The sequence below is a fragment of the Protopterus annectens genome, chromosome 8.part0 (genome assembly GCF_019279795.1).
Source record: "Protopterus annectens isolate FY-2018-M chromosome 8.part0, PAN1.0, whole genome shotgun sequence".
NCBI lineage: Eukaryota > Metazoa > Chordata > Ceratodontiformes > Protopteridae > Protopterus > Protopterus annectens.
In genome coordinates, this window is record NC_056741.1 from 12,823,595 (window position 1) to 12,836,244 (window position 12,650).

The 12,650-nt window shown below is 39.9% G+C and overlaps 1 protein-coding gene across 1 annotated transcript in view; it reads right to left on the reverse strand.

Moving 5' to 3' along the window:
* LOC122807961 (von Willebrand factor A domain-containing protein 1-like) overlaps window positions 1-12,650 on the reverse strand; it is a 425,895-nt gene that overhangs the window by 39,481 nt on the left and 373,764 nt on the right. The window contains exon 4 of the mRNA XM_044078993.1: window positions 6,671-6,928. Coding sequence (XP_043934928.1) covers window positions 6,671-6,928 — 258 coding nt within the window. The remainder of the gene's footprint in view (window positions 1-6,670; window positions 6,929-12,650) is intronic.

Consider the following 12,650-nt stretch of genomic DNA (forward strand, 5'->3'; position numbering starts at 1 on the left):
TGCTGAGAGTTAGAAAGGTGCAAGTTAAGGGAAGTAAACTCAAGGGCTGCCGTGGGCAGCACAAACTCCAGCTATGCTGCTGATTCATACGTGCAGTTCCACAATTCTAAGGACTGCATTTTTTTCTCCTCAGAATTTTAAGGGGTGCCAAATGTGGGCCTATTAGGAAAAAGAGGGGTGGTTGTTAGGGTGGGGTTAAAAGGGAAATTTTTTTATGCTCAACTTCTGAGAGACTTGCTTGGCTACAAACATCTGTATTAGAAACTGAAGTTAAGTGAAACTTGCAGTAGTGTATTTTAGTCTTCTGTTAAGTACAAACTTGCAGTTTTAAAAGTACTGTATTTTCATTTTTTCTGTTTCCTAATTGTGTGTTTCATTGAACAGTGTGCTGTGTGGCACTCTGCTATAATAGGGGGTGTTGTTTTTATCACTTCTGTGTTATCTGATATTTAATAGCCTAGAGGGATTCCTCTGTACTTTAAGTGCTAGCCACAAAGTTTGAGAAATCATTTTATGCTCAACTTCTGAGAGACTTGCTTGGCTACAAACATCTGCATTAGAAGCTGAAGTTAAGTGAAACTTGCAGTAGTGTATTTTAGTCTTCTGTTAAGTACAAACTTGCAGTTTTAAAAGTACCGTATTTCATTTTTTTCTGTTTCCTAATTGTGTATTTCATTGAACAGTGTGCTGTGTGGCTCTCTGCTATAAGAGGGGGTGGTGGTCTTATCACTTCTGTATTATCTAATATTTAATAGCCTAGAGGGATTCCTCTGTACTTAAGTGCTAGCCACAAAGTTTAAGAAATAATTTTATGCTCAACCTATGAGAGACTTGCTTGGCTAGAAACATTTGCATTAGAAGCTGAAGTTAAGTAAAACTTGCAGTAGTGTATTTTAGTCTTCTGTTAAGTTCAAGCTTGCAGTTTTAAAAGTACTGTATTTTCATTTTTTCTGATTCCTAATTGTGTGTTTCATTGAACAGTGTGCTGTGTGGCTCTCTGCAGTTAGTTCCCCACCCACCTTCCATGTTCTTGTGTTGGTATTAGTGCTGGTGGCTCTGGAATTGCCCGCTCCTCCTGTAAGTCTGTATTAGAACACTCCACCTGGGTCCATCTCATTTGCTCACTTAACCGAGTACAGTGAGATCATATTCTGAGTCTAGTGCTTACTCTACTTAATACAGAGAGAAGATTTGAGAAGGCCACCCCACTTAGGTTCGTCCTTCCTCTCTCCTTGCACTTAAAAAAAATGTGCGCTTTATTTATCTGCTTTTACTGTATTTGTGTTTCCTCCTACTTTATTTTGCTTTTCTTAAAAGTACTCAATTTTGTTTATTCTATTGTATTTATTACTGCTTGGTAGTAGCCTGATTAAATTTTAACTGTTAGTCTAAGTCTGTTGGTTTATGCACTTGGGCTTCATACAGGTTGTTTTACATTAAGAAGGTTTGTGGTCTGCACTGTTGTGGCAGGACAGGTAGCTTACATCCTTCTAAGCTGGGAATTGCTGATTGAAGGCCCAGTGTCTGCTATTCTAAAATTGTATTAGTTCTGGCTTTAGCACTTGGGCTTCAGGCCAGTTGTTCTGCATTAAGAGGGTTTGTGGTCTGCACTCTTGTGGGAGGAGAGGCTGGATTCTGCCCTTCTGAGCTGGGAATTTCTGGTCATAGGCTTATTGTGCCTGCTTATTTGAACTGTTTCTTTCTAAAACTGGTGCATCTTGTTGCTGTAGCATAGACCAGATTCAGGCCTGCTGAATCTAGCTTTGTTTGTATAACGTGAGCACTGATCCAGGCCATCTTTTTTTGGAGAAGGTTCCCCTGGACCCCTAGTAGCAGGAGTGTGCAGTTAGAACGTGTCTGATTGAAGACTGCTGGAACAGGGCTCAGTTGCACTTTATTCATCTGCTTTTACTGTATTTGTGTTTCTTCCTACTTTATTACTAGGGGCATTGACTACAACTGTGATCTGAGATATAGAACAATAAGTATCCTTTTCTGGGCATTTAAAGTGCTTTTTTATTGTTTCTGCTTTATTTTCTGAAAACAAACAAACAAAAAATATATACTTGTTTCCTGCCTTGCTAAGCTGGTATAGTCCAGTTTTCAGGTTAGTGCTGAATTCAGGGCTGTGTTACAAATATCTGTGTTTGCTCATACCTTACTTGGATAGAAGGAAGTTTCTCTGTTCACCTGTGAAAGAGGGGAGCTTTGAGCAGCCTATCTGTCCCTGGAGAAGTGGTTTCAGCCCAGAAATGAGTAGTTTATTGGCCATTTTGGGCTAATTTCTATCTCTGTCATTTCCCTGCTATAAATACTGCATTTGCCCTGATTTTGCATGCCAGGCAGCGCCGGTTAGCTAGGCTAAAATTATTCCCGACTCCACAAAGTCTCCTCTTCAAATTTTCCCTTGGAAATAGACAAACTTTTAACTTAAGCACTCAAGCCATTCATTTCTCACCCGGCACTTGCTCAAAACTCATAGCAAGCTCTTATAAACCCTAGCACTAGACCCTTCTGTACTGTGCAGAAGGATAAGGCTCTCTATTTGACCTTACCAGCTATCCATTAAAACAGTTCACTGTACCTATCCAGGCATGTCCATAGGGCAGTTTCAGGTGTACTCTCCAGTCCAACTGTTGAATCTGTTCATTCTGAGGCAATGTTACAACTGCCTCATGTACACAGATAACCATCACCTCCTACCACCAAACACTAATACATGCAACAGATGCAATTATACAGCCAAACTGGAGGCTAAGCTCTCTCAACCCAAGACTGGATCAGACAGTCAAAAAGAGAAGGGAAATACTTGCATCACACCACCAGTCTCACATAGACCCATTAAACCAGCACTGGCAAAAAGCACACATAAATACATGAAAACATACTCGGAGGCTCTAAATAAAAATCTGCAAAACCAACAGAGACCTCCAAAGCAGACATCCAAGCAACCTCCACCCCCCCCCAAACCCAAACCATGAAACATATACTTCACAAAACCAGTGTGCCATGCAATCACAGCCCTTAAGGCAAAATAACATACCCAACATAGTCGTAATAGGTGACTCTATAGTCAGGCACACTGACGTCCCACTCACTAGGCAGAATAAGGAGAAGGTTACTGTTAGCTGCCTGTCGGGTGCCAGGATCTGCCACATAACACAAACACTCAGGTCAATCTAGAGCAAGTACAGATATGACTCTGTCATTGTCCATGTTGGTGTGAATCACCTGAGCCATACCTCCCTGGACTACATAAAAAGAGACATGGAAAAGCTCTCTGATCACATAGCCCAGGCTGGTATGACCCTGACCCTGAGTAGCATCTGGCCCTCACCAAGAAAGATACCACGGTATAAAGAAAAAATTCTCGATTTCAACAATTGGCTAAGTTTCTGGTGTCATTCAAAGGGGATCCAGTGTCTGTCCACCTGGGATGACATGCTCAACATGCCACGCTGCTTCACTAGAGATGGCTTGCACTTGTCACCCTTAGGCTTTCGAATACTGGCCAAGGCTCTTGCCACCCCCATAGTGCCTTTTTAGGCAAGGCTTAAAAGACAAACCCACCACCATAAATAGCACAACTAACAAAAAACTGACGGTAATGCTACTCAATGCCAGAAGTCTAAACCTCAAAATGCACGCACTCGAGGCACTCCTCAGTATGGAGAAAATCAATATATGTGCAGTAACAGAAACCTGGTTTAAGGCTCCAGTGAGTACCCCAGCGCTACCAGGCTACAACTCATACCATACATTTTGGCCACAGAACCCAAACCGAAATACAAAAGGCGGGGGAGTATCCAAATTCATCAAGGATACCCACACCTCCAGGTTAGTGGCACAGCATGATGCTTCAGAGATCATCCACATGCAACTAGCAATGGGCAAAACTGCAATTTAAATTGTAGCTTGCTACAGATAACCCAACATGTCCCAGGACCCCCATTCCATGTTTCTGGAAACACTGGGAAACAGAAAGGTCCTACTAAACACACTAATATTGGGTGATTTCAATTACCCAAACATTAAATAGGAGAACTACTCAAGTACTAATTCCCTTGCCCAACATTTCTTAGAATTTATAAACTCAAACGTCCTGGCTCAACTGGTCAACACTCCCACCAGAAGTGACAACATATTGGACCTGGTCATCACCAGCATGGGCAACCGGTGTTCCACAGTAGAGGTCAACCCCTCACTGGTTAGATCTGACCAAAAACAAATCACTTTGGATATCCACATTCCGCCCCCACCCCCGGACAAGGAAACCACCATGAAAAACGTTTTAAAAACAAACTGCACGTTACTTAAGACTGAGGTGGAAAGTTTCAAAGCCCCCATGCTAAAGGATAACGCTGTCCAAGCTGCAAAATCCTTTGCTAATGCATTCTACGGGCACCTACATAAATGCATGGTTCGTGACATCCCAAGCAAAACCAAGACTCACTCCTCCAAGAAAAGGAAACCAGTCTGGTGGACTCCTGTCATAAATAAGCTATACAATAGGAGGAGGAAACTAGTACAGAAAAGAGATAAATCCCAAAAAGGAAAGACATCCTTGATCAGTATCAGCAAGAAACTACGATCCCTCATAAAATCATCCAAGGCGAGCTTCGAAAGAAAAATTGACAAGGACTCCAAAGATAACCACAAGGCATTCTTTAGCTATGTCAAGAATCTAAGTGGCAATGCTCAGATCTGCTTGGAGTTAGTGCAGAATGGCACAAAATACACTAAACCGACTAATATCGCCAACATCCTGGCAGACAGGTCCAGTGCAAACTTCACCTCCCTCTCACCCCCAAAAGGGGCCATAACCATATCAGAAGAATGTAGAGTCCCTGAAATCACAGACACTCAGGATAAAGCAGCCCTCTTCAAAGCCAAAAACACAACATCAATGGGACCGGACGGTGTCCCAGGCTGCGTCCTACATGAGCTCAAAGACGAACTACCAGAGGTACCACACTGTGAAAGTAGCAGACTCCAAATCAGACTTCAGACCAGTGACAAGTGGAGTACCACAGGGTTCAGTCCTGGGTCCTCTCCTGTTTGGTATCTACTTCTCTAAAGTACAGGCTAACACAGAAGATCTTTGGCTAACTAAATTTGCAGATGACTGCAAACTAGGAGCCATAATCGAAACTTCTAACGATGTGGACATCCTACAAAAAGGCCTCACTGAGACAGATGCCTGGTATCAAAGCCATGGTCTCAAGCTCAATGCCAAAAAGTGCATTGTCATCCCCTTTGGAAAAATCAAAGTACCCACAAACTACCACATAGGTGGTAGTCCCCTAAATACGGAAGACGTAATAAGGGATCTGGGGACCCAAGTAGATAGTAATCTCACCTTTGATAATCACATTGCCAAAGTGGTTAGAAAATCCTTCTACGTGGCCCACCTAATCACAAAAGGGTTCACATCCAGATCAAAAGAGGTCACTGTGCCCCTCTACTCATCACTCATCAGACCCATCATAAAGTACAACTCCCCATTTGGGATATACCTTACAAGATACCTGCAACAGCTGGAAAGACCACAGAAGTTCCTCACCAAGAGGATCACTGGCCTCAAACAGATGCACTGTTCAGCTCGACTGAAGAAACGCCAGCTATACTCGGTTGCATACTGCCTACTCAGAGGTGATCTCTGCCTGACATACAAGGCCATGTCCAACCCAGAATTGATGGACATGCTCCACCTAAAGAAAACCTTATCCCCTCAAGCCACACGCTCTAGGGATCTAAACCTCACCACAACAATAAATTGGACATGCTGGAGAGATAGATTCCTGTACCAGAGACTTCCCATGCTTTGGAACAAGATTCCAATCTACATTAGACAGAGCTCCTCGCTAACACTCTTCAAAAGAAACCTTGATGAGTGGATGGGAAACAAAAAGTTTACCCTGGGGATCACTTCAGTGGCTCTGCTGGACAGAGGCACAGGCAACTAATCTAAGGGGGTGGTGAAACCCAACACATTCTGGCTAGGCTTATAACTGCCTTCAGGCACATAGCCTAGTACCTACCTATGAACCTATTATACCGCACTACTGTTTAGGGTTTAATGCAAATGTTAGCCAAAGATTGTGAGGGTGCAATTAGCTTCTGTAAAGGAAAAATATTAAAAAAAAAACAAGAACAGTGTTGCTTTGAACAGTGATATATGTGTGGATGATTTCTTGTATCAAGTACTAGTGAGTTCCACACTGTTACATACAAGGTTGGAGACTGATTGTTCTTGTGAATGCAACAGATTAGTTCACTGAACTCATGAAGTTAGTGGTGCATTGTTAAAAGGTGCTAATGAAAGCACAGCATTTGGATGAAACTGAGTAAAAGATACAACTATTTTAACATTTATTTGTTCATTCATTCATTCAATTATTTCTTTTGTTTGTGAGGATAGTCTGAATAAGCACATGCCCATTTTTAGTGGAGGGTTGAAAAGAAAAGCTCCACTATCAGATAAATATGTTAGAGTCTTGTCTTACAAAGCACGATAATATGAACTCAAAAGAACATGGTTTCTACATTTTCACTATAACTACTGTTAATGTGATAGAAATTAAGTAGTATCTCTGACCAGACTCAGATTCTAATAACATATGAATTAATTATACTTTGTAGTTGTTAAAATCGGTCAGTCATGCCTTACCTTCCAAAGTTTTCATGCCTTGCCTCAGATCCCGTAGCACACCTGATGTTGGCACAGGTGTTTTGTATGTGGTACGAGAAGTTGGATCACCTGGTACAACAGTGTGCAATGTCCATGAACCTTCAGTAGCCTTGAGTTTATCAGTTTGTCCTTGTATTAGAGCATTGTGGTCACCTTCTGTGCTGGTCTTCTGCGGCCATTTTATCTGTCTGTTCTGACCAGATGCTGTGCTATTGTGGAAAGATGCCATTTTTGTGTCTGGAAAAAAACAGACAAAAGTCACAAAACGTGGAGTTGAGACACATTTTTCTAACCCATAATACCACCTTTCAGAGCACAGAAAAATATTATATAGCCAGAAACCTCTACACTTGGTTTATGGTATCTGCAGTACAAAGTTTCACATGAGGAAATTTACCATCTCATAACATTGTATTTCTTTACTAAGAAAAATGACTGCACGGACCTTTACTTCTGCCCAACAGAATGTGTACTACTTCATGATGACAGCCACAGTAAAATTCTTACTGTAGCAATGCCATGTGGGGCTGTTCCATTACCCACACAGAGAGAAAGGGATGGCAGCAGTATTCATGTCATCTGTAAGGAAATCAGGGTTGTGCTGGTTTCAGAGTACCTAAAAGGTAATGTAAAGCTTGTTCTGCTGAGATCTGCCCAAGAGATGAACCCACAGGCAACTTATTATTTCTGGAGCAGAAGATGGACAACATACCTGCGCAAATCAACCATCAGAAAGGTAGCTGAAAAGATTGTACTGACATTTACAGAATTTGTTGTCTATATGTGCAATGATATTTTCCACACAGCTTTATCAAGATACCACCCCGTCCCTGAATTGCCTCTGATTTTTCTAAAGTAGTTACAATATCTTGCTCAGGACACAGTGCGATAAATGGCTTACAGTCTTACAGTGATTGGCTCTGCGCATATTACAACAGGTACATCACTAGCTGATACATATGCAGTCTTTTTTTTTTTTTTTACACCGACTTTAATCATAACCTTTATTTCATAATGCACACCTTTTTGTTAGGCCACACTTGTGCAAGTATTCCTAGCAATGTCCTCCACCTCATCTACTCAATTCATTCCTTCCCCTTTTGCTTGCAAAGCTTCCTGTCTATGCTTAAGCAGTTGTGAATCAATCATTTGTTTACCTAAACCTCACACAGTTTCTCCAGGTAATCTTTCCAATTTTTTTTTTTCACTTAGTGATAAAGACTCGCCTCACCTCTGATATGTCAGAGAGTAGACTAACAGACTGAATCTATATAGAAATGGCAGAAAAAGAGAAATCTCAGTCCTGGATGAGAGGGAAAAGCCTGAAAAAAGGCATGAAGGTCTTTTATGTTACCTCTCAACCTCTTAGTGCAATAATTCTGGACAAAACCAAAAAGAGTGGTGGGAGGGACAAAGACCCATTATCAGCGAGAAAGTTGCTAGAATAGCAGGTTTTGTATTAACATGTATTTTTCTCAAGGATATGAAGTTTGAAACTCCAATATCCGTCATTATTTACTGATTCCAATACTCAAATTACTTGAAAACTACACATTTTATGAGGACTAGATTAAAGTATGACACAAATATCTGGACAGTTGACAGGTATGTCAGAATGACTTATAATGCAGGGCTACATGACATACAATCCCATTACTAAATCCCTTAAAGACATTGCACAGCACTTTAACACCTTATATATATGGGTCTATATCACATAGTCAAAGTCTTATAACTTCAAACACGTAATGTTCGAACCTTTATGTTCGAAGTTACATAACTTCGACTATGGATAAAAAAACAAAAAACAAAAACAATGAAAACAAAATAAACTGTTTTAAGCAGGGGGCAAACCCCTCTGCACCCCCACACCTCCTTCTACTTAAATATACCAATTCTGAGATCACACCCCATTCAACAAAATGGTAACTTCCGCTTATGGAGATTTACATTGAAACGCTCAAACTTTTACAAATTCAAACTTATGGTCTCGACCATATGAGGTTCGAACTTGTAAAAGTTCGACTACGTGATAGGAATCCCATATATATATCTGTGACATTCTCCTCACTAAAAACAATATCATTAAAGAACTATGTTATTAAATTTCATACACTAATTCAGTAAACACTATTCTATTACTATTCTGTTACTATACTAGGTGTAACATATGATATGTGCAGCTATTTATTTAGCCATGAATAAAACTCTGGCTGTTCAGCTGTTAATGAGATACTTCCTGTGGTACAGGGTTCGTTTCCTTCAACCTTTGTTTGTTTACTGTGTGACCTTGAGCAAATCACTTAACCAGACAGTGTTCTGAGGCAATGGGGAATTTGAATCAGGCTCCTTAATTGTATCCCAGACTGCATGGGTAGTTACAACCTATGAATTTAAGTCACTTGATTTTAGAGAAATGCATATTTGACATTTATATTATATATATAGTATCTATAATAAGCTGGTTTTAATTAGTCTCCAAAACCTAGAGAATGTAGGTTCACTGACAAGACGGAGCTTGGAAGTGGATGACATGATGGTAAGGAGGAGGCTGGACATCCTATGTATCCAAGAGAGAAGATGGAAGGGCAGTACAGCAAAACCGCTTGGCTTGGATTCCAGAGTCTACTACTCAGGAGGAGGACAGGCTAGAAATGGTGTGGGAATTGTGGTGAGAGAGAGGCTGCAGATGGCAGTGAGGGATGTCATCAGAATTAGTGACAGAATCATGGAAATCAGACTCCAGTGTAATGATAGGGGAGTATTCATAATTTCAGCCTATACCCCCAAGGCAGGGTTGTGACAGTGAGGAAAACAGTGCATTCAGAGAGCAGTAATTCCTCTCAACTGTCCACATTTATTTTTGCCTCATATTTTCACTCTTTTCCTCACAAAATTTGTGGTTTTCTGGCAAATCACTGGGATGATCTGAAGACTGAAGTCAATAAATAATTATGTACACTTGAGTTTCAGTCTTCAAATCCTTCAGACAACACAAATTAACACAAACCCTGTTACTCTAGAAACTTTCTAAGTTTATAAGAGCAATATTTAAAATCTGCCCCTATTTTTGGCCCTTTGGCCCCCCATTTTGTCAGGCTTAGTCCAGATTTCTTTCACTGAAAGGTTGAGAGTTTTAAAATAACAGGTGTGTTGTACCTTTAAGAAACATTTCCAAGGTCTGTACGTACATATAAATAGCAAGCACGTACTAGCTTTAGTACCATTTTGAGAGCACAGCCAGACTGTGAACATCTACATGTGTGATAGCTAGGTTGTTTACAAGTTAAAGTTACTTAGCCTCATTTATGATATGCTTGTACATAATAAAGCTGTGTGAACAGAACCCACAAATGTTCGTCTACTTCCTCCTTAGACACGCAACATTGTGTCAGAACCGGGATTCCAAATACTGCTATTCAGAGATCATGGTGCAGAGTTAACAGTGAAGGCAAACTAAGTGAAACAAGAGCAAAAAAGGAAAAGAAATGAGCTAAAGGTAATGAAAACTTGCACAAACAATTTATTAAAAAAGATAAAACAAAGCATTACAAGGGCACAAACTGCATTATTAAGCAAACAAATAGCACAGAAAAGTTTATTAAGCAAATGAGAAGCATAAAGGCTCATTAATCAAATGAAATGTTTCAAATTAAGATATTTGATAAAATGAGTATCAGAAAAGCAGATAAGGGGTTCAGAATTACCTCAGAATTGAAAAACGGGCATGTTCAAAGTAAAATGAGCATGTTTAGAGTTAAAATGGGCACATGAAAGTATAATGGGCATGAAAAGAGATTATATGAACAAAACAATTATAAGAAAGGGCAAAAAGAGCACATTAAGCACAAATAAAGCAAGGAAACTGCATGTTTTTGGTAAATTACTGTGTTTTGGCATAAACTACTATTTTGCATTGATCGAAGCTCTGAATAATTAATAACTAGAGTTATTTGAAGTATCTCAAAGTGTGTAAAAGTGCTTGCAGTGAATGTTTATTACTGTGCATTTATTCTGGAGAGTTTGTTGTGTGCAAAGTACAAATATTTTGTAAAGTGGAGTCAAATACAGCCATTTTTTAAACATTTCTTGTGCACAGGTGTGTTTATTCACAGAGTGCCACCATTACAGAGTATTTCTTGCACTGTACAGAGATATTTAGCAAAGTACAGCCCTTCTGGGGAAATTTCAGTGTGCTATGTACTGTTTATTTGCAAAGTGCAGTTACTTCAAAATGTTTCTTGCTCTCAGCTTCTTCTGCCCAGTTTATTCACACAGTGCAGTTATTTGAAATGTTTCTTATAAAGATGAGAAGTGACTATTGCAATACAGTGATTTCAAGAGTATTACAGTGCCCAGGAAACTTATTTCACAAAGTTCAGTTATACAGAGGCTTGTTGTGCTATTGGGCATAGTTACAAGTACTGACATAAATTTCTGGCACATGTATATGTGTGTGTGTGTGTTTGTGCATACTTGCAAAAGTGTTCACTGAGCTGTGTTAATATGGCAGACATTTGAAAATCATGACCACTTGTATTTGATCAGAATATTGCAGAGATTTGGAGAATATTTGAGCAAGAGTACATTATATTTATACAAGCAGTTTATCCTGATAAAGATACATGCACTGAGGCATTAATTTTGCTAAACCTAGCATGGTCAGAGGCCATTGAAAGGGAGCGTTCATTTGTATATGCACCAGCAGTGTATGAAGGTGAAGGGGAAAATTGTCAAATTGTTGTACAGGGTGAATCAAAGGAAGACCCAGAGTGTTTGAAGCACAAATTTAGAGAGGTGTGTAACCCCCTAGACTAACATTACATTAGAGAGGCATTTGTTTTAACAAGACATAAAAAGTAAGGAGAAACTTTTGCAGCTTATATTACTGACCTGAGAAACAAAGCTAAAATGTGTAAGTTTAGTGATTTAAAGAATGAGTTAATAAAGGAGAGGCTTGTGTGTGGCATTAATAGTGCTGCTGTAAGAAATATTTTGCTCTGTGACAGTGATTTAATGCTGAGGAAAGCTACTGATATTTGTCAAATCCATGAAGTTACAGAAAGGCACACGCATATGCTTGCAAGTGATGGTTTCAGCAGGCTCCAGGGCAAATGTAGACAGCATGCAACATGTGACTAGCAAAAGCAAGCCTAAGCACATGGCAGCTGTAGCCCCTGTGTGTGTGTGGCAAGGAAAACCCACAATCTTCCAGCAAGTTCCAAGACTAGTTCAGTTACAGGAGCATGCTCAGTGCACTACAAGGGTGAATCAGCAAGTCAAGCTTTATTGTTAACTGTTGCAATTGTGGTGCCAACCATAAGTCTAAAAGAGAAAAGTTCTTAGCATTTAGTTAGCAATGCCACAAGTGTATGAAATGGAACCATTTTCAAAGATTTTATAAATCACGTAAGCCTCACACTGTTGTAATAAGGTTGCCACCTTTCACTGTGGCTAAAACCGGAGTAAGACCACATCCCTCACATCACCCCTAACCCCACCCATTCCCGTCCTCTCTTCCTCCCACATTTCACCCATTTTGTGACATCAGCAGATGGGAATGCCCTCTTTTCCCGTTCCTGATGCCTGCTTTCAGCCGATTTACTCTGCTTTTCTGTGAAAAAGCATAGTAAATCAGTCTATTTAACAAACTCATATAGTCTGTTTTCTTTTTTGAAACAGAATTCCAGAGTTTGTACAGTGTTTTCTGGGCTACCAAAGAATCGATTTGATTTCCGGATAATCTGGAAAAAAACAGGTGGCAACCCTATGTTATAAAGAAAGGTCATTCAAAAAAGCAAATTGATCAAATAGAACTGCAATAGTCTACTTTCACTGTAGATGGTGTGTCAGTAATTGGTGAAAAAGATTGATGCTGTAGATTTATTGGCAATAAATTAAGTATTTTCTACTGTCCAGATCAATGGTAAATCCACAGACCTCAAAGTAGACACTGGTT